Genomic DNA, 23,477 nt, shown 5'->3' on the forward strand with positions numbered 1-23,477 from the left:
AGTACGATAGTTTATCAACCATAGAATATTTGTTTAGTCTTGTTGCATAAAAAAACCCAAAGAAGTCACATAGGACAACCTTTTCCTCATTGCTATCTCAAGGGAATATTTGTGCTCTATCACCAATAGTTACATACTGAATCAAATAAAATAAAGCTTTAGAAGTACCAGCCGGTGGAACCATGAATGAGCCTTTACCGCAATGAATGGAACATTTTTTGTCACGTTGTTTGTCAATAACTCCACACTCAGCAATATTCCAGCTATATGACGACGGCCTGTAAATAATCGTATCTGGACAAGACAGACCGGTGATTGATGCTACAAGCAACAAGATACCCCGTGGTGGTATACGATGACATGCAGTCAGCAGAGTCACCAAACCGGCCACCACAGATTCATTAAGTCACTTCTTGCGAAAAGCATTTTGTTTTAACCGGGAATTCCCACAGGTGAATGCCAATCGGGAATTCCCACAGGTGAATGCCATAATAAAAGCGACCCGTGACGAACCGGGGTAGCGTAGATCTTCAGCAACCAATGCTTGCGGTAAAAGGCGACTATGCTGGTCGAAGGATGCGACTAACGGGATCGGGTGGTCACACTCGCTGACTTGGTTGATGCATGTCATCGATGCCAACTGCGATTTTCTGGTCCAGACTCGATTAATTACAGACCGTGTGTGGGGTGTGTGCGCAGATTTGTTTAGAATATTAGAAATACACAGATTAAACAAGATAACTTTGCGTTTTTTAAGCCATTACTTTGTCAATACATGCATGTTACAGTCTGTATATATGTCACCAAATGAGAGATAGAGAGAGACGCAAGCACGCACGCACGCACGCAAGCACACACGCACGCATGCAAGCACGCACGCACACACGTCCAGATCCGGGTATGATCAATGTGTTTGTTGCCTCGCTGTGTTGACCACAGTCGTTGTAGCTCCCTGCAGGTGGTGCCCTTGAGTCCAATCTGTGTTTACGTACACGTATGACGAGGAAGGATAATCCTCAGGTATAATCCTCTAAGACTGGCTTCTTGGACACCTGTGTTGGCCATTATGCTATTAAAGCCTGAATACAATACCGTTACGCAGGCGTTGCTGTGTACTTTCATGAATGATATATATCGACAGTGGGTGTATTTAAACTTTGCATTGTCAAAACTTTCAAACCAACATGGCTGCCAAACAGATTATCCACATTTGCGATTTATCCACATGGAGCCCAAATCAATGGTGATTGGCATGCAATATCAGTGTTACATGTCAAAATTGACAAGCCAATACGAATATTAACAATGCATTATTCCTTTACTTGACTGAGTCATCTTTGAGTCATGTCATGTGGCTGAATATATTGTAAGAGTAGTGCCGAAGATTGTAAGTGGCAGTTAATTCTAAGGCTCGTAAAATGTCAGGAGCTGACGTGACAAGATTAATTTGTAGTGTGTGACAACCAATAACCACTGTCCAAAAGAGCTAATGCCTCGCTACACTGGAACTTTGTTAATGTTTTCCGCATAGCGATCTACTATGAGCCTGTCTCCGTCCCTCACGACAGACACACCAGCTTCACGGCAATGGGTCAACGTTTCAACGCAGCGAAAGGCTGTATAGGCAAAGGGATTGGATACCGCAAGACTGATACCCTGCCCTTCGCCTCCTGTCGGCGAGGAGAAAGGACATGCTGAAAGCTAACCCTTTGCGTAAACACCAGGTGTCCATCTCTGACTCTCAGACATCCATTCATGTTTTATTCACCAGCTTTATTGCCTTTTACCCCCAAAGGAATCTGTCTTGGTCGGGAGAATAGCTCACATACATGATTGCACACTGATTCTTTCACTGCACATTGAAGATTGTACATTGAATAAATGTTGCTTAATGATGAAATTAGCAATATGTCAGCTATACGGTCTAGCTAGATCTACGACACTGCCTTGCTTTTGGGTATCCTTGTGTCCTGTCATTGGGTCTGTCGACCATTTTTGATGCTGCAATATGGATGACTTTTGTATAACATAACACTCACTCACACCAACTCGAACATTTAACTATGCTACAGCTAATTATTTGCCTTAAAGGGTAATTGCTTGCCAATGGCACATTACAGGATCCGACCTATTGTATGTAGCAAAGATCGCGAGCTGGTAAATTTTGCTTTTGATCCTTTTAGCAACATTCCAGCAATATCTCGACAGGAGACACATATAATTGGCTTAACATGCAAAACCCAATCAATTAGCCATCAATGTTAACCATTAGCTAAACCAATCGTCTTCAGGTTGACATATATACATACCTCCCTTTCCCAGGACAAACATATACATCTGCCACACATACTGAGGACAAGACTCTCCGAAAACCTCTAGTAGTTGTAGGCGCGCACGTTTCAAATTTGTATCCAGAAACCTCTTCACGAGCGGATTCGACATGGATTTGCAGCCCAGTGTAATAAGTTCCCAACTCCCGGAGGGAGTAGGAAAACAGTGTAAGTAAGACCTTTTGGCTAAATTCATAGATTTAAATACATGTCACTTAGATATGTTTGTTTTGATTTTCAAACGCCCCAGTCAGCAATATTGCTGCGTTACGACGGCCATTCGTAAATTATCGAGTTTGGTGTGAACAATCAATTGATTGACCTCATGAGCATCGATCCATGACATTTGGATACAATGGCATGCTATTAAAGGGCAAGTTCACACGGAAATGAACCTATTTTTCTTGTACTTTTTCCACATTAAAAGTGTTAACCTAGAGGTGTCAAAGACAAAAATATAAAAATATCACAATTAATTTAATTTAACATATTTTTCGCATTAAAACGATTTATATTTTTCACATTTACCAAGTGTTCTATTTCCACAACAAAAACACCATGGCTTATGCCCCTTGCAATATGACGTCATTGGTGCCAATTGATAAACATTATGACGTCATCATGCTTTGTTAGAGCCGCTTCACGTGGTGTAGGTACAGTTGTGTGATTCTTGCGTCTCAGATGCCAGCTAGCATAGTGTTATGCTGAGTCACCACTGCGCCGGAGTGTGTCGTGGGCCATGTTGTTTTACCGCAATCTGGTACTTGATATCTTTTGCGTTGAGAATAGACAGGGACCCAGTTGAATTGGCACCAATTACGTCATAATCTAAGGGGGATAACTCAGGCCTGTTTAGCTCGAAAAACGAAGGCCTCATAACGGCATATCATTTTCACACTATTGTGAGCTTCCTACTTTCACTGTGAAAAAATGAGTGTATATTTTCAAACACAGATACTAACTAATTCTAAAATTGCGTTTTGTTTAGAAAAAGAAAGAAAGTAACTTTTGCGTGTACACTTCCCCTTTAAGAAGAAACTTCATGAAGAATGAAACCTTCTACATGGATTCTACACACGCTGACGACTAATGTACTCAGATTCCTGTGGTGGCCAGATGGGTAGTTAGAAGTGTAACTGCAAAAGTACCAGATGAAGGGGCATTAAATGTAATATCCAGTTATGTATCACTGTTTAATAATCTTATACCAACTTTGACTGGAGTAGGTCCGATAGTTTTTCAGATATTGTAGTAAACATCGGTACCTTAAATTACCTTCCAGACTTATACATTAAGCTATGTTTACAAATACCAACAGTGGGGTCCCAGAGAGGATGCCTGGCTAGATTTGAGATGAGGACTTTATCCCTTGATGCTGTGTGATATGTAGGGAGGTGTTGAGACAGAGAAGGAAAGGCTGTACGACACCAGAGAAGTAGGTTGTATATGTGATCTAGATATCTAAAATAAACAGTGTAAGAGACAAAGACCTTCTTTTTTTAACCTGTTCTATATTTCTCTGACTTGTTCTATTCTGTGTTGATCGGATATAGTTGGAAATGCATATTGAGGATCTTTACTTGTACTGATTGCCCTGGCTATATTGGATCGTTTCATGTTTTTGTTAAACATTGTTCTTTCGGATCTCTGTTGTGTTTCATATTATGAGTTAGTGATTGTGGTTTTACGCCGCTTTTGGCAATATTCCAGCAATATCACGGCGGGGGACACCAGAAATGGGCTTCACACATTGTACCCATGTCGGGAATCGAACCCGGGTCTCCGGCGTGATGAGCGAACGCTTTAACCACTAGACCGCCCCGTTTCATATTATGGATCCTTGTACATGAAAGAGTTGTAATTAACTGACATTAACAGTCCTTTGTACTGAGTTGACACTGTTTCACATTTTCAGCTTTATCAGTCTGTCAGTTTTACCATCAATGAGACATGATTGGCCATACGTTTTTTTGTTATATAACTCCACACTCAGCAATAGTCCAGGTATATGATGACGGCCTGTAAATAATCGAATCTGGACCAGACAAACCAGTGACATTTCAGCTTTATCAGTCTATCAGTGGATTTTGTACCGAGCCTGTATTGCATATTGAGAAATTTCACGAGATTGGTATAAGTGCAAAGGTTAATATTAAGTAAACGTTTTAATGAATTGTAAACACCGAATTTTTAAACACAAATCCAGTTTTCAAAGTTAAAAATAGTCTGTCAAAACCATTTAGATATTTTGTCTTTAAAAACGGACTGTGGCTGGGGTGTTTATTAACCTTATATTTATTTGTGCATGCAGTGGGCACTGATGATATCCTGTATTAGCATTAAAGGGAATTGTTGACATTATCAAAACAGCCAAATGGAAAGAAAATTGCCAATCTCCATCAAATATTATCTTAGGCATTTCTTTGGTTGGAATCAACTTATACGGATAAACAATATCTCTGTGAGACAATTCTTTTCATTCAAATATTTGTTTGGCGGTAGTCCGTACACAAGGGTCCGGTTACTGGTTGTTTTCTAATTTCCGGATTTTTCACAAGGGAGTAATACGTAAGTTCAGATGTGTTTGGTTTAATGCTGCGTGCTAAGCTTGAATATGTACGTCGATGTTTAATAAACTATATTTTTTTTAAAATACTGTCCCACTTTCGGTGCAAAGCAAGTCCAATTTAATGACATTTCGGTGTTAACAATATCAGTAGTATTTCAAATAATCAGGTCTCCCTCATAGCGCGAAATGGCATCTGTACACACGTTGTTTTGATGTAAGAATTATCTCTAAAGGTGAAGGTTAGATAGTTTGTTCTACGACTCTGATAACATTTACAAACAAGACATTTTTAGGTTGTTTTCCATTCAGTTAATGCTAACGATATAATTGATTCTGATAGAAAATTAACAGCATTTAATTTGATGACTAGTGTCCCAACGACACAGCATCGTTGATTCTTGAGAGACTGTAACACTACTAACAGTAATTGTGCTGGTGATCGCTAACCGACTTGTGTGCGCTCTGCAAAATACCATTTTACAGTTTCGAAGCTATGTTTTTTCACGCGACTCTGTAACATGTTTAAGATCCTTTATTTAAGTGAACTCATTTTGGCTTGAATATATTTATGAACGCAATATTCAGCTGACACGTTTGTTGATATCGAATAAAAAAAGATTATGTAAATACCTCGAACCATATTGCAGTAAATTCAATATTCATGTTTTTCAATATTCTATGCATACACTTTCTTGACTTTTTTTCTCTATTAGATTTTGTTTGTGCGTTGTGGCACAGAAGAATTACTTTAATGCATCAACTTATAAACATACATTATGAAACACCAAGTATCTAATTGTCTATGAAAAATACTTTAAATAATTAAATAGATCACTTATTATATGATCATGTGTGATCAAGATATCAGTGGTTATGCTCTGTGTAATTAAGGAGTCAAATATGGCTCAGCAGTCGAAGGTGCTGCAACTTGATGTGCAGGGTTGTGTTTTTGTCATGCGCTTCTCATTGTGATTATGATCCTTGGTTTCTCCGAACATAAACATGCTTGTTGGTCAGTCTTTGACATTGGGATTTATCATCCAAAACTGACTTCCACAGGAGATATCGTTTGGATGAGATAAAGCATATCATTTGGGAGATATTGTGACAATGAATTTGTGGCGTCCATTGTGACGTCATAAGTTATCATGTTTGTTTGTTGTTTAATGCCACACTCAGCAATATTCCAGCTATATGACAGCGGTCTGTAAATAATCGAGTCTGGACCAGACAAGCCAGTGATTGACATCATGAGCATCGATCCACACAATCGGGATATGATGACATGCATCAACCAAGTTAGTGAGCCTGACTACCTGATCTCGTTAGTCGCCTCTTACATGATATCTCAATCAAATGACATCACTAATCTCCCTGCCACTGAAGGTGTTCAGTAGTATGTATTATATTCAAGACACTGCTAATTACTGTTTACATGTGAAAAGTTGGAAGAATGAGTTTGGATGATAAATAGAATCTTACCCATGTGTCTTTTAGTGCCAAATATATCAACTTGTGTTGTTCCTCCCAAATTAACATGATTACGGACACAATATGAATTGATGCTGTCCCTGTGTAGATCCAGGTTAGAATTGGTTTTCAGCAACCCATACTTGTTATAAGAGGTGACTAAAGGGATCGGGTGCTCGGTCTCACTGACTTGGTTGATGCATGTCATCGTATTCCAATTGTGTAGATCGATGCTCATGATGCCAATCACTGGATTGTCTGATCCAGACTCGATTATTAACAGAGCACCATCATATACCTTGAGTGTTGCTGAGTGTGGCGTTAAACAAACCCAGTGGCGTCTCAGCCACAACGATATGGAGTTAGTTCTGTTGATAACTATTGATATGACAGGGATCACAAAATTTGCTATGAGAAATTTTGCATCACTGGCAGGACTGTTTACCACAGGCACAGTCTCTCCACTCCAATATGAGGTCAACCTATTTCCAAGAAATCGTTAAATGTATGTTATGTACAGTGTTTCCAATCTGCAGCCATGTCCAATGTAGAGTTGATGGCATTATTAAAAAAAGGTTTTGGAGCAGATTGTTATGTTAGCTCTATAGCTACTATGTTAGGTCTACATTGAACACATTGTTGAAAACACATTATTTTGATCCCCTGACTGATTTGATTTGAGCGCAGAATGGTTGCAATTTCAGAATGTGTTATCGATGGAGCCACCTTGCTGAGGTGAAGATCCTGCAGACTGGGCTGGGGGCACCTGACGAGGTACAGACAGTCCGATGCCAGTGTACCAGGGCCTTCATAAGGTGCAGCCTATAAACACTAATGACTTGTGATGACTTCCTTTGTTTGTTGTTTAATGCCAAACTTTGCAATACTCCAGCTATATCATGGCGGCTGTGAATAATCAAGCCAGGACCAGACAATCCAGTGATCTATATTGTGAGCAGCGTTCAACCATCAGCTGATCAGGGTGTGATGACATACTATCAACCAAGTCACCAAGCATGACTACCCGATCCATTAGGTCACTTCTAACAACTAGCTTAGGTTGCTGGGGACCTCTTCTAACCAGGAATCCCCACAGGGAATGATGACATAAAGAAGTGTTGTGATGTATCCTAGTTACATCCGATCATCAATAGTGGTGGGACCATACACCAATGCATCGGTGGATCGCGATATTTGACTTCCCGATCACTTCCCGAATGATAAGTTGCTAATTGAGACTTATTTGCAGGGCTTTTCTAACTGGTGTTTGTATCGTTATTCAGTCAGTCAGACTTCAGGCTTGTGTCTCAAACCATGAGTTGTCTGGAATGTTAACAGCAGATTAAAACTATACTTACTCCCGTCCTTGAAGCCAAATTCTATCTCTGTTTGATTTATATATTTTATATGTGTTATTCTTTTATTTACAATTTGGGGCGGTCGGGTAGCCTTGTGGTTAAAGCGTTCGCTCGTCACGCCGAAGACCCGAGTTTGATTCCCGACATGGGTACAATGTGTGAAGCCCATTTCTGGTGTCCCCTGCCGTGATATTGCTGGAATATTGCTAAAAGCGGCGTAAAACCATACTCACTCACTCATTTATTTACAATTTAGTGATTCCAGGCTGTATAAGCAAGGTCTGTGGACAGAGTCAGTCTCAGAAACAGATGAAGATGATGAGGATGGGGACAGTGTTATGGACAGACCATCAGAACCTGCTGCAGGTGTTGATTCAACAGATCTGGCCTCCACCCACACAGAGAAGCATGACATCGACACTGTTTCAGATGAGTTCGAGAAGATGGCTACAACTGAGGAGAGGATAAGTCAAGAATTAATAAATGAGGAGGAACAGGATGGCCTGGAGGAAGAGTGTCCTTACGATAATGAGGAGCTGTTGATGATGCAGCAGATGGGCTTACCTGCCAGTTTTGGATCACAGAAATCAAAAAAGAAAGCCCAGGTGACTACAATCACTGATTCAAATATCCATTGTTCTTTGCTATATTGAGATCAGAACATGTAATGAAGAATTTACAATCTACATGCTTTGCCAAGTTCACAAACATTAAAGAAGTTGTGAATTGAGGTTTAGCATCTGATTTAAGATGTTGAAAGGTATACATGGTATAGGGGCTGTGGGGTAGCCTTGTGGTTAAGCCTTCACTCATCATGCTGAATACCTGGGTTAGATTCTCAACATAACATGTGAACATGGGTACTATGTGTGGAGCCCATTTCTGGTGTGTCATTTTATGATATTGCTGGAATATTGCTAAAACTACACTCATTCACTTCAATGTATGGCATGCCCAACAAATGAGGGATTATCTGTATGTCTAGTTTGCAATGAAAATGCCCCTAAGTTTAGTGTGGTGGGCACGAGTGGCACAGTCATCTAAGGCACAGCAATTAGCTGTGCAGATTATCGCCCCAATCATGTTTTTAGTTTTTCAGCACAATACCTGTGCTCATGAATTTCACCAAAGTGGTAAACGTAGGAGAATTTCGTCACTTTGGGCTTTTCTCCCACATTAAGCTGACACGCTGATGTAACTGTAATGCTGTTCAAAGCAGCGTTAGACCCAGCTCAGTCACTCATGAGTGTGAAACTGTGTCACTTTCAGCTTTCCACCCACAGTAGTCTGGCACACACAGTACTTATTTGGGTTGTGACAGCCTCTGTGGTCTAGTGGGAGAGCAGAAGCTCATGGCAGCTTGGAATCAGTATACAGTTTCTGTGTAGGGTATACATGTTAAACTGCGACAGGATATTTCTCTGGGCTAGCACTATAAAACCGGCATTAGTCAGTACTAGTGCCAACAGCCACACATAAACATGCGTGCACTTCGCTATATAAGTGCAATAATCTTGAACACAGCGTTAACCCCAATATAAGCTCACCTCTGATGTTTCTGTAATACGTTTTCAGACAGTGGTATATACAACTGAAAAAACATCTTCCAAAAAAAAACGAAAAAAGGCAAAGAAATCAAAACACAAACAATCAAAAGATGATCCACCAGTCGATACAGAGCAGTTTACACAAGAAATCAACTCCAGTGATGGAACCTTTGCTCAACAAATGATGTCTGATACGAATTTCGATTCCGCCTGCACTGACGCGGAACCAACACAGGACCTGGAGACAGCATGGCAGGAGTTCTGGACAAAGTATGGCGAGATGGTCGTGTGGCAGGGCTGGGTGTCGAAGTATCCGGACCATGTTGACTACGACAAGCTCACTGTGATGCCCTCAGTGGTGGAGGTGGAGGTAGGAGCTGGGGACGAACTGGTGCTGGACGAGGAGGGCAGCTGGACTGTCAGGGCAAGGGGGGAGGGGCAGGGGGATAGGGATGCAGAAGGGGAGGGGCAGGAGGGTATAGATGCAGGACAGAAGGGGCAGGGGTATATAGATGCAGTGGGAAAGGGGGACATCGATGCAGAAAGGAAGGGGGAGGGACAGGGGGACCCAGATGCTGTAGGGGACATGGTGGGGAAGGGGTTAGGATCTGATGGTGAGAGCATGCAGCATGATAAAAATGGTGAAGGACATAATTCGGGAGGTTTAGAGGTAAAACGTTTTCCAGAACCTCTTGTGACAGATGTTACGAAGCCTGAATGTTCTGATGGCAGGGTTACTGGGACTAAATTACATTCTGTTGATGATGGTGCTGATGTGTGTGGGAAAGCTGGTGAAAGAATAGTAGCAAATAGTCATCTGAGACATTCAACTATGCCCTCAGGTGGTGTGGATTGTGTTGTTTCCGGGGAAAGTTCTGAAACAGTGGAGCAAGAGCAGGATAATATTTCTCAGAGGATTAGTGATAATTTTGTGTTGTTCAACCAGGCTATTGAAAGCACAATGAAATGTCGTAGTGAACAACATCAGGCTGAAAAACTAACAGTAGATGAAGCTGGTGCACTCTCAGGAAGTGCTGAAGTTGTTCAGATGATGCATAGTTATGCATGTCCCCAACCGATCGCAGAGCCTGACACAGGTGAAACTGACCAATCAGAGGTCAGGAAGAAAGATGGTGGGGAGGAAGTCATGGAGGCGGAGGTGAACAGTGACAAAATGTGGACTGATCTATGGGAGGAACATTACACTGAGATCTATTGGTATCACTACAACAGGTTTGCCTCATGGTTCACAGAGAGTCTAGAGAACTACCATGCACTGAAAGACAAAGCTAATTCTGAAAACGTCACAATAGCAGAAGGTGTCATACAAGTCAACCCTGATTCATCAGTGGAAGTTATGCAATCAGAATCTTCTGAACCTTTGTGTCCCTGTCCTGACGGTAGTCTAGAAGCTGAAGGAGGTGCTGTCATTGTTAATGATGAGGTAGATGAAGATCAGACTGGTTGTGATGAAAGCAACTCTTTGATTTCCTGTAAGGCTGGCTGTGATGCCGAGCAGTATGGTGATCAGCAGCAGGATTTGCCATGTCCAAAACTTGAAGAGACAAGTTTAAGTCTTGAAGATGACAAAGGTGTTGCAAGTACACCTAATGGTGATAGTGGCCTCTTGTTGCCTCCTCCATATCCTGTTGGGCAGGACAGACCTGATGAAGATGCTGAGCATCAGTCGATGCCTCCTCCACATCCTATTGGGCAGGACAGACCTGATGGAGATGTTGAGCATCAGTTGATGCCTCCTCCACATGCTATTGGGCAGGTCAGACCTGATGGAGATGTTGAGCATCAGTTGATGCCTCCTCCACATGCTATTGGGCAGGTCAGACCTGATGGAGATGCTGATGCTGAACCATGTGATGGGAGTGGGGCTGGAAAGAGAAGGCGCAAAACGAGTGGTTCAAAGAACAGCCAATCAAGTCATTGTCAAGGTATGGATACATTATTTGTCATGCTCTTTATTTTAGTATGAGATAATTTTATTAAAAGTAAAAAGTGTGTTTAGGAACATTATCAGTTTGGCTATGTTTTGCAGTATTTTACCGAAGTGAAATTTATCTATTCTCTGTGAAATTGATTCAGAGATGCAAATAAGTTAATACATTAATACCAATCCAAAGATCTTTGTCTTTCGGGAATTGATTGTTCACCCCTGTGAAGATTCGGGTTAGAATTTGGTCCTCAGCGAACAGGAATGGGTGGTCAGGCTGCCTGACTTGATTGATGCATGTCATCAATGCTCATGATGTCAATCTCTGGATTGTCTAGTCCAAATATATCAACTTGTGTTGTTCCTTCCAAATGAGGGCGCTTGGGTAGCCTAGTGGTTAAAGCATTCGCTTGTCACGCCGAAGACCCGGGTTCGATTCCCGACATGGATACAATGTGTGAAGCCCATTTCTGGTGTCCCCCGCCATGATATTGCTGGAATATTGCTCAAAGCGGCATAAAACCATACTCACTCACTACTCCCAAATCAACATGAATACTGACACAATATGAATTGATACTGTAGAAAAAGAAATTAAAACCAAACTCACTCCTTCAGAAAATACACACTGCACTGCTTTCACAACATTTGTCCCCCAGAAGATCCAGGTTAGAATTGGTTTTCAGCAACATATGCTTGTCGTAATAGGCAACTAACGGGATCAGGTGTTTGGTCTCGCTGACTTGTTTGATGCATGTCATTGTATCCCAGTTGTGTAGATTGATGCTCATGATGTCAATCACTTGACTGTCTGGTCCAGATTTGATTATTTACACACTGTCCTCAAAAAGCTAGAATATTGCTGAGTGTGGCATTAAGCAACAAACAAACATTGTCAAGGAAACAACTTATGTCAGTGTGTATATGATTTCAGCTTCTGTATTCTTTATAGACTGTTTTCCAAGGCTATTTATGAAGAAGCAGTCTCGAAACAGTTTGTATATAGAATACATAATTTGAAATCCATATATCTTGTGTCGCTTTGAAAATACTACCTTTTGGTACTTGGCATCTTTAGGCACAGGGGAGAGAACTTCCACCGATAAGCCGTCCCAGTCGGAAGATGATGGTGAAGAACCTCCCGAGGAGATTCCTAACAAACTTCCCAGAGGGTGAGATAATGATGTCAACATTAATTTATATTTTTAAGATTTTGAATAAATGAATAATGAAATAATGCAAAAAATGTTTGATTTTTATGTTAGCTATGTTCATGATGTTGTTCTGAAAGTTTACAAGTTTTAAATTGTTACTGAAGTAACTTGTTGATGTATGTTCATTCTTCATTCCAGTCATGAAATAGATGGCAGTCCAAAGAAAAAGAAGACAGTTCGGGAAAGCCTGGAGTCTTTTGGTTACAAACTGTCTGCTGAGGAGAGGTATGTTTTTCTTCTCGCTGTTCTAAACATAGATTTATCTTCTGCAATGCAAATAATCACACTGGTTCTTGTCAGATGGTTAATGGACTGAGAGTACTTACTGTAAACATTGAGAATATGATATGCTCTTGTTTTTAATTATTACATTTGTGACTTTTAACTGAATGAAAGACACTGCAATTCGCTGTGCAGGGTTGTGTCCCTTGGTCAGTGGCGTCAAACCCAACTCAACTCGACCCGTGAAGATTCCGGGGTAGAATAGGTCTTCAGCAACCCATGCTTGCCGTAAAAGGTGACTATGCTTGTCGTAAAAGGTGACTAACGGGATCGGGTGGTCAGGCTCGCTGACTTGGTTGATGCATGTCATCAATCCCAATTGCGTGGATTGATGCTCATGACATTAATCACTGTATTGTCTGGTCCAGACTCAATTATTTATAGACCGCCGTCATATAGCTGGAATATTGCTGAGTGCTGTGTTAAACAACAAACCAACAACCAACCAACCAACCAAACCCAACTTACTCACTTAACTGAATGAAGTAAGTTTTTATTGTTTTTCACAATGTAATGCAGTTTTTACTTATCATTCAGGTTCGTGAACAATGTTCTTGTACAGGTACACATTTGCTGTTAGATATGAGTGCCAATTTGTATATTTCAGTGATTCTCTGCCTAGAATCAAGGATGGACATGTAACATATAAGGAAGCTAAGGTTTTGAGTCAGACTCGAAACCTAAATCTTGGTCAGAAGCCTGTCCACATCAAGTTTGATGATGATGGCAAACAAGGTGAGAGCAAAGCTCTGAGGAAAGTCAAGTCCTTCCTGCACAAACGCTTGAAAGCCTCACAGGAAACAGATGAGGTTCTGGAGGAGCATCTGGTTCTGGAGGAGCATCTGGTTCCGGCAGCCAGTGCTGAAGACAAGGGTGTGGACTTGGAGGATTCCGATTCTGAGCAGCAGAAAGATGCATCTGTTGCTTTGAAGGAAGAGAAACAGATTGATGATGTTGAAGCTGCTTCTAAGGTAACGGACACTTGGGATAAGGTTGTATCAAAATCAAAGTCTAAGAAGAAGAAAAAGAAGAAGCAGAAGCGTCCCAGTATTCCCATGCCTGAAGATGTTGCATCAGATGAGGAGCTGAAGAAATACTGGTTTCAGAGATACAGGCTGTTCTCCAAGTTCGATGAGGGCATTAAGCTGGATAGAGGTGGGTTTGACAGTCAAGGTGGTGCTATGCAGGTTCTTACCACAGCAAGGGCGGTGGGGTAGCCTAGTGGTTAAAGTGTTCACTCGTCACGACGAAGGCCCGGGTTTGACTCCCAACATGGGTACAATATATGAAGCCAATTTCTGGTGTCCTCCGCCGTGATATTTCCGAATAATGCTTAAAGCATTACTCTCTCTCTCTCTCTCTCTCGCTCTCTCTCACTCACTCACTCACTCACTCACTCACTCACTCACTCACTCACTCACTCACTCACTCACTCACTCATTCACTCACTCACAAAGTTAAGGAATTGTTCATTCTGTATCAATCTCATTAAAATAAGATCTCTTAATCCGAAACAACACCCATCTGCATCGCCATAGGAAGTTTCATCAGGAGAACCATCAACAAATTTTGACCGCTCAGTCTAAATGAAGGATGCGCGAGTTCTTGAGCCAATCAGATGTCTGCTTTGTCAAATGATTCGGCTTCATTTCTTTGCCTTGATTCAGAAATTTTGATTTGTATTCGTTTGATGGTACTGCCTTTTGACTGTGGATGCCATTGCGCTCAGAAACGACAGGGTGTGAAAGAATTCCCCAAAAATATGATGGTACCACCTTATTTATCTGCGTTCAGAAGTTGTCTTTTTAGTTAGTTTTTGAGATACAGAAATCAGCTTCTCAGGTGTGAATGCTTTACACTGAGAATTTAGAAGCCACAATGTTTCATTGTTTGATCAGAAAACTCAACCCCCTAGGGATGTGTCGTCAGAACATCCCACAGAGAGATGTCGGACTAAACAGGGTAAAGATCGGAGTTTAAATTAGATTGGGTTCTGTATACTTTTCAGTTTGATGGCAATTGGTTTGGTCATGTGAGCAAAGATAATAATAATAATTTAGTGAATTCTGAGTAATATTTGAGAAAATCGAATTGTTGTTTCAGCATGTCTGTTTACATTTAGCTTGAGAGAATTCCCTTGAGAGACTAATTTGAAGTTACGCTTAATGTGCTTTTGACAAAGAATTTATGGTTGAAGAATTCTTGGTCAAGAAATTTCATTCACAAATTTCTTTGCCAATTCTTGTTATGTCATGAGAACTTTTCCATATGTTGAGAGAATGTTTGGTAAATGTGAAGATGTCAGGTATACCCAGTGCCAACCAGTGTTTCCTGCTTCCAGAGAGCTGGTTCTCCGTGACGCCAGAGAAGATTGCAGAACACATTGCAGAGAGATGCCAGAGTGACACCATCGTAGACGCCTTCTGCGGTGCCGGGGGGAACGCCATACAGTTTGCCTTCTTCTGTGAGAGGGGTATGTTACTCGTGGCTTCTTACCAGCACATTAGGTAGTGTTACATGACATGGCCTTGTTAGCCATTACCAACAATGTTTAAAAGTAGTGGTGGAAAAAACACATGAAGTCTTTAACATGTGTTTAGTACAAGTTTATATTTATAAAGAATCAGCACCCCAAACCTTGATCAGGAATATGGACTACTTCAGTCCCACAACATAAATGGACTGCCTTCTAAATTTACCAATTTTATTGCCCTTTTGAAAAGTCATAAGCCTTTTCCCAAACAGATGGGTAACTAATCTGTTCATATCATACCTAGAACGAATCAAAGGCCATACCAAAAAGTATAAGCCTATCATTTTTCCCTGTACACATTTTGCCTGTAAAATTTCTATGTACAATTTCAGAAATAGTACCCTGTACGTCCAATGTGTCTTTATGTTCCAGTAATCGCTGTTGATATAGACCCGGTGAAGTTGGAGCTAGCCCGCCACAATGCTGGGGTGTATGGTGTTTCAGACAGGATCGAGTTCATCCTGGGGGACTACCTCCTCGTGGCCCCCACCCTCAAGGCTGACGTGGTCTTCCTGTCCCCGCCCTGGGGAGGGCCAGATTACCTGGGGGCAGAGGTGTATGACCTCGAGACCATGATAGAACTCAAGACATATCCTTTCCAATGTTATTATTCATGTCTTCACACACTCTATGTTGGCTGTATGTACTGTTGATATGTGATACAAAACTTCCCCTTGAATATAAAACTTCTTTTGGATACGAAACTTGGTTTGGGAATGACTTTACGGGAGCCATTTTGATTTGCTCTAGGCCGGCAGTTTGTGACAACGCGTGCGAGTGCATGAAGTGTAATATATGTTTGCTGGTGAAGACAAGTGTGTATCAACATCCTGTCTTAACATGTACTGGTGTATCAGTATGGAGGGGACAGTGTCAGTTACGGGGATAATTTCCTTGCTAATTTTCAGTAGTTTGGGTTTTAAATTTATATTCATTCTCAAGATTTGGTATGATTTCGTTGTCGATCATCTCCAAGTTATTTTTAATTCACTGTGCACTGTAATATGATCTGTGTTACTATTTTCCTTAACTAGTCTACTTCCAGGATATTTGAAGTGACGAGGAAAATCACCGAGAACATAGCGTTTTTTGTGCCAAGAAATGCCAATGTTGAACAGGTAGGTCAAGTCTCCCCCTCGTCGCTTGGATTCACAGTAGTTCATGATTGTTGAGCTATACTTCTATAGTTTAGTTCTTTTGAGAATTTGTAGATATTTTGAACAAATCAGCTTGGAGATGTCAAAATGAATGTCAAAATATTTCACATTCCCCCTTTTTATCCAGAATTCTAATCCAGTTCATAGTGTGGCTGTATAGTTGCTAACTAGGACATAGAACTGTTGACCGTGTTCATGTTTATGGTCATAAAAACTATTAACCATTCCTTTGGTACAATAAAGAAAGGGCTGTTGGGTAGCCTAGTGGTTAATGCCATAGCTTGTCACGCCGAAGACCGGGGTTTGATTCCCGACATGGGTACAATGTGTGAAGCCCATTTCTGGTGTCCCCCGCTGTGATTTTGCTGGAATATTGCTAATAGCAGCGTAAAACCAAACTTACTCACTCACTACAATAAAGAGATATGTTACATTTATGTATGGACAGTAAAACCCTGTTTGTGACAAAACCATGATGTAAGTGATACTTTTAGGAATGTCAGATAAGGAGGACATTACTCCAGAAATAAATTGAAATGGATTCCCTGGCATTTGATTGGCTAACCAAGCAAAATTTAAAATTATAAAAGTAGGACACGCCAACTATCAGACTACTGTTTCCTGATTGGCTAATAATACTGAGGGCATGGCTTGTGTTGCTGACAATCTCATTAAAATCAGATCTTAGTTCTCACTATCGCTAAACAAAGATCTGAGGACGTCCCATTACGGGTCACGTCAGAACGACCTTTCATCCAACCAATCAGAGCGTCGCTTACCAGATTATGAAAGTGACAGTCGAAATGTGTTTTCTAATCATGCAACCACGAAATATTTAACACGGGGTATTCCGAACGACAGTTATGGGTTTTATGATTATATCCATTACAATCTAGGCCATCTATAAGCCATTCAAGAATGTTATTCTTATCAGTTTTAATTTTTTTTAACGGGAATATGTCAAAATATGTTTCGATGTGTAGTTGCCAATTTGAAACTAGTGTCGTTAAGCTCGAGAAAGCTGACTTCTGATTGGCTAATGTCGATTTCTTGTCAGTCATTTCATTGGTTAGTCAAAATTAGCGAAAGGTTGTTCTGACGTGACCCGTAATGGGATGTCCTCAGATCTTTGTGTAGCGGTAGCGAGAACTAATATCTGATTTTAATGAGATTGGTGTTGCTGAATAATGCCATGGATTTCCTTAAGTTGTCTTTTTTGTTATACTTAAATAAGCAGTCTGTGAAGTTATTATAGTTGACTAATCTATTTTATAAGAACTGACTTATGTTTATGCCTCCATGGTGCAAAATAATATTGAAGACAATTCTTAAATACCTGTGGTTTATTAACCTGGAAATGTTTAATTGCTATAATTTCACCATGAACAGTACATTTGCATGAGCAGAGTTTCACTGTGAGTTGACCCCCCGTTAAGATCTCGGGTTAGGATTGGTCTTCAGCAACCCATGCTTGTCATAAGCAGCGACTAATAGGATCGGTGATCAGGCTCGCTGACTTGGTTGATAGATGTCATCGTATCACAATTGCATTGATCGATGCTCGTGTCAATTGTCTGGTCCAGACGTGATTATTTACAGACCACCGTCTTATAGCTGGAATATTGCTGCATGCAGCATTAAACAACAAACAAACAAACAAACAAACAAACAAACCTCACTGAATTATGTGACTTCTATTCAACTGTCTTGATGACTTGTTCCAGCTGACGGCACTCGCAGGTCCGGGAAAGTGTGTCGAGATTGAACAAAACATCCTCAACACTAAGCTCAAGACCATCACTGCCTACTATGGGGAGCTCATTCTAGACGGAGAAGATTCATGACAGATGCTGACTGACCGACATGTGAAACTTTTGAAAAATCTACTTCTGACAATTAATATTTCCTAAAGTAATAGTCTCCATTGTGGTGGAGGGTGGTGGGGTAGCCTCGTGGTTGAAGTGCACAGTTGTAATGCTGGAGCCACTATATGTGAGGCCTATGATAGGTGATACTGGCATGGGTTTCTCTTTCCATGTTAGTTTGGTAATATTCAAGTCATGGTGGTGAGGTTACGACATTCATGACCATCCCTGCTTCACAGGGGGACATGTATATGAAAGGGACAGAGTCGTGACCTGAGGCGATTGTCACAGCTCATCGACTTCTCAAACAATCATGGGAGAATTCATTGTAGCTGTGATCATTCAGAGATTGAGATGTCACGACCACTGACCAGGACCATCAAACAGGACCATCAACCAGGAACATAGTCCAGGAACATCGTCCAGGAACATAGTCCAGGAACATCGTCCAGGAACATCGTCCAGGAACATCGTCCAGGAACATCGTCCAGGAACATCGTCCAGGATGAAAATGCAACACACAAATTAACAGCTACATGGAAAACATCAAGCAACCATATTTCAGAAAAATGCTTCCTTTTAAGCATACATAGTTGTTGGGATGAATTGAATATGAATTCTGATTTTGGAACTGGACTTTTATTTCACTATTCGAAATCATATTCCAAAGGCTGATGAAGTCATTCATTTTTATACTGAGGAATGGAGGCGCCCTTTCAGTCGCCCCAAGTCTGTGTCAAACGTTGCATCTCGTATGATCTTGGGGTCAATTCACAGATTCTCCCTCCTGGGCCCAGTTGCACAAAGCAATCTTAGCACAACGACTATTGTAAGCTTATGTTAAAGTATGGGAGTTACATTCATCTTAGCGCTAAGATTGCTGTGTGCAAGTGGGCCCCGAGTCCAGATGTAGAGCCTCTCAGGGCCTCAGATCTCCATGTGAATGGGATATCTCACTTATCTGGACCCATGTGTGTATTGGGTGGCTCAGCCCGGACCGCAAAACCCACACATGCATTGGCTGGGCCATACTGGGAAGAAAGTTGTGCTGTCTTTTACACAGTTTATTTAAAAACGGCCTCAAGAGCTACATGTGTATCGGATGGCTTGTATCATCCAGATCTCCGTGTGGTAGATTTTTACTGATTTTCTTATCTCATATTTCACACAGAATTGATGTACATTGTGTATAATTTTTATCACGTTTATACTTTTTCTAGCTTAATGGCAAAGAACCATCAAATTTTTATGGTCAACACACTTGATGAACATTCCACATGGTAATGTTGACCATGCAGGGGGTGGGGAAAAAAGAGTCGGATATCAAGTAACAGCAACACATAACTGTATGAATCATTTTATTATCATTAAATGTACATTATGTGTAGGATTTGTTCTGTCAATGTCTTGTACACATATAGCACCATGTATTTAACTGGTCTTAAACAGTACAGTGCTTGACCATGACATTTCCAGACATTGCACTCCTGCTTTGACTCTTGTCTAAAGTGCCTGCCTTCTGGCACAGAAACTCATGAGGCCAGTCAAATCTACGTTCTAATTCTTTGGACAGGGTGAAACCAAAAATATGTTTGACTGAAAATGCCCTTTTATCAGCACTTGTATTTCTAGATGTCTTTTTCTTATGAAATTAATCGCAATTCAACCTTCAAGACATTTTATTTATTTTATTTATTTTACCACCTGCCTTTGACATGGTTTGGCAAGTAGTAGACCAAGAAATTAAGTTTGGTCAGGTCAGAAAATACTAAAAAGTTGCATTGCAGGATAGAAAGTAGCCAGGACATTTTGCTAGCCTGCATAGTGATGATATAGGTGTTTCTTTAAGGTGATAGGCAACAAGCTCGCAGGGAATATTTTGACACCACACTGCAACTGGTAGACTACCGTTAGTTTCTATTACTGTTGCCAAGTTTAAAAAGAAATATAGCTGGAGAGAGGATAGGCTGATGTCATATTTTGAGAAATGATTAGGTCTTCCTGATTACTTCTCAGCGGACATATTCATACATCCATTACTGTGAGTGAGTTTGGTTTAACGCCGCTTTTAAAAGTATTCCAGTTATATCACGGCGTGTCAGCTTAATGTGTGAGGAAAGCCCGAAGTGATGCAGGTCTCAGACCCAGGAGCAGGGGTATGGTGCTGACAAACCTAGAAACATAATCGGGGCAAACCGGGATTCGATGCCACAATCATAGGTTTCTGGCGTGTCCAAGGGGCGCAACTCTGCACAGCTAATCGCGGTGACTTGGCCACCCGAGCCCCCCGTACATACATTACTGTGAAAGACCTGACATAACAACAGGAAGAACATCTTCTGGCAATGTCCTGACAGAGTTGACCCGCCAACCAGTAGTTTGAGACAGTTTTCACTTCTCTGACATGTCTTTCTTACAGATAACAGAGTCAAATTGTCAATGCCAGATAGACATACCACTAAGATCTGCTGGGAATTCAAAAGCCATCCAAGTTGTGAAAAATGTAGGTACCTGACGTGACGATGAACATGAGTGAGTGAGTGAGTTTGGTTTTACACCGCTTTTAGCAATATTCCAGCAATATCACGGCGGGGGACACCAGAAATGGGCTTCACACATTGTACCCATGTCGGGAATCGAACCCGGGTCCTCGGCGTGACGAGCGAACGCTGTAACCACTAGGCTACCCGACCGCCCCCCGATGAACATGAAGAATACACAGTCATACCCACATACACAGGGAAGCACTGGTTACAATTCAAGTTCCGGCAAATACTTCTCTCCCAACAACAATATGAAGGAGTAATTCCAAGACAAGTGTCTCAGTACTGTGCACACATTGTTCCCACCAGCTTTTTTCGCTTCACACCAAGGCCACACTTATGGTTTAAAGATACTCCTAGTGACGAAAAAAAAAAAAAAGGTAATGGTGTTTTTGTCTGAATTTTACTTAAGAACATGTGAAGGTTGGTCAAACTACATTTAATGTAAATTTACTGTATCTTTTTGATCAAATAAATCAACTGACCCACACAATAGACTGTTCATTGGGAAAAAAAATGTAACAAAATTATATCTTTACCTAAGCTTATTTGAAAAACACCAACAATGTGACCTTTTTTTTTCAATTCTATCCATTACCTATAAATGGCTTCTCACACAAAAATAACAGTTTAACACCAATATTTATGATGCAAGACCTCTGATACTGGATATTGAGGACAGATGCTTCTGAGATTAATTTATCCAGAACCAAGGGAGGTAACCAGTCACAGTCTGTAACATGATATGAATACAAAATATACTTGTTACATGGTAATGGCAACACAAGTTGAGCCAGTATAGACATGTTATAGTATACATGGATATACTGAAAATACACAAAATTGCATGCAAACTTTACCATAAACTTAAGACCTCTAGCAATATCCATGCAACAGCAACTAAACTTATTATTCATGCACCCTCTTAAATAATGACACACACTGCTTTCCTTTGATAATAGTCAAAGTAAACCATACAAGGCATCTAACAAACATTGATTTTTTTCTGAAATATAAGAATACATTAATGTTCAAGTTACAAAATTATTTTAGTTGCCCTCCAAATTGAAACTTTTTAGCAGATTAAACCTGAAGACATCAGATTTCAACTCAATCAGGGGACATAACTGTTAAAAGGTTCTCAACTTTTCTTTAAAAAGAGCAATGCCCATTTAACTCAGGTCTGCGGATTCAGGTAAAAAGCAAATAGAGAGAAAAACATTTTCTAAAATTAGAAACTCAAATTCAGGATATTCCATATATATAAACTAAATGTATTTGGCTGCTCCATTTAAGCATATGTTCTCACAGATTTTTTCATATTTCGACTGCACAAAACCCAGAAATGATTATTGAGTTATGTGACTTGTGCCTCATGGTGAGCTAACTACATGATTCTAAAATCATGAAATTTCGGAATGTTTTAATAGTAAGCAAGTGAAAGGTCACCGTTTGATTGGCATTGAAGAATTGGATGTAGATCCCTACACTTGGAGCTTGATGATAAGAACTTACATCAAAATGTCACTACATGCAATAAGCCAGAAGTTGTTATCTTATAAAGCTTTTCGTTTCCTTAAGTGAAAGGTCAGTTTACACTTGCTCAGTCCCAGATGCCTTTCCCCAACATGAGCCCAGTACCACTCACCGCTAGGCTACTACACATATCCCAAGACACACGAATACCATCCATCCACACGACTACACTGACAATTGCATACCTGTATATATGGAGGCACTGATGGAGGGGGAGGTGCGAGCATCAGTCAATATCGGATTTCACACCAATGTTATGTTCAGAAATACCAATAAAACTACTCCTTTGTTAACCAATCCTAACACTGGTTACCATGGTTACAGGAATATATTCCTTTATTAACCAATGCTAACACAGGAATATATTCCTTTATTAACCAATGCTAACACAGGAATGTATTCATTAATTAACCAATGCTTACATTGATAACAGAAATACATTCCCTTATTAACCAATGCTAACCAATGCTAACACTGATAACAGGAATACATTCCCTTATTAACCAATGGTAACACCGATAACAGGAATACATTCCCTTATTAACCAATGCTAACATTGATAACAGGAATACATTCCCTTATTAACCAATGCTAACACTGATAACAGGAATACATTCCCTTATTAACCAATGCTAACACTGATAACAGGAATACAATCCCTCATTAACCAATGGTAACACTGATAACAGGAATACATTCCCTTATTAACCAATGCTAACATTGATAACCAGGAATACAATCCCTTATTAACCAATGCTTACATTGATAACAGGAATACATTCCCTTATTAACCAATGCTAACACTGATAACAGGAATACATTCCCTTATTGACCAATGCTAACACTGATAACATGAATACAATCCCTTATTAACCAATGGTAACACTGATAACAGGAATACATTCCCTTATTAACCAATGCTAACATTGATAACCAGGAATACATTCCCTTATTAACCAATGCTTACATTGATAACAGGAATACATTCCCTTATTAACCAATGCTAACACTGATAACAGGAATACATTCCCTTATTAACCAATGCTAACACTGATAACAGGAATACATTCCCTTATTAACCAATGCTTACATTGATAACAGGAATACATTCCCTTATTAACCAATGGT

General features: G+C 40.4%; 1 protein-coding gene across 1 annotated transcript; it reads left to right on the forward strand.

The window, feature by feature from the left end:
• The first annotated feature begins 5,085 nt into the window (after positions 1–5,085).
• LOC124147919 (trimethylguanosine synthase-like) lies at positions 5,086–19,843 on the forward strand. Its single transcript, XM_046518769.2, has 11 exons — positions 5,086–5,132; positions 7,074–7,184; positions 7,984–8,332; positions 9,303–11,220; positions 12,298–12,391; positions 12,572–12,658; positions 13,323–13,870; positions 15,057–15,188; positions 15,621–15,837; positions 16,288–16,366; positions 18,130–19,843. Exons 2-11 carry the CDS (start codon positions 7,075–7,077, stop codon positions 18,247–18,249), a joined length of 3,654 nt encoding a protein of 1,217 aa, XP_046374725.2. The 5' UTR covers positions 5,086–5,132; position 7,074; the 3' UTR covers positions 18,250–19,843.
• Positions 19,844–23,477: the final 3,634 nt, after the last annotated feature.

The sequence above is a fragment of the Haliotis rufescens genome, unplaced genomic scaffold (genome assembly GCF_023055435.1).
Source record: "Haliotis rufescens isolate VD_foot unplaced genomic scaffold, xgHalRufe1.0.p SCAF_2, whole genome shotgun sequence".
NCBI lineage: Eukaryota > Metazoa > Mollusca > Gastropoda > Lepetellida > Haliotidae > Haliotis > Haliotis rufescens.

Excerpts from the sequence above, each read along its gene's own strand:
- LOC124147919 (XM_046518769.2), top strand. The coding sequence starts at position 7,075 with ATGTGTTATCGATGGAGCCACCTTGCTGAGGTGAAGATCCTGCAGACT. Across the intron at positions 7,185-7,983 it reads TGTACCAGGGCCTTCATAAG|TGATTCCAGGCTGTATAAGC; the intron begins GTGCAGCCTATA and ends TTTACAATTTAG. Across the intron at positions 8,333-9,302 it reads AATCAAAAAAGAAAGCCCAG|ACAGTGGTATATACAACTGA; the intron begins GTGACTACAATC and ends ATACGTTTTCAG.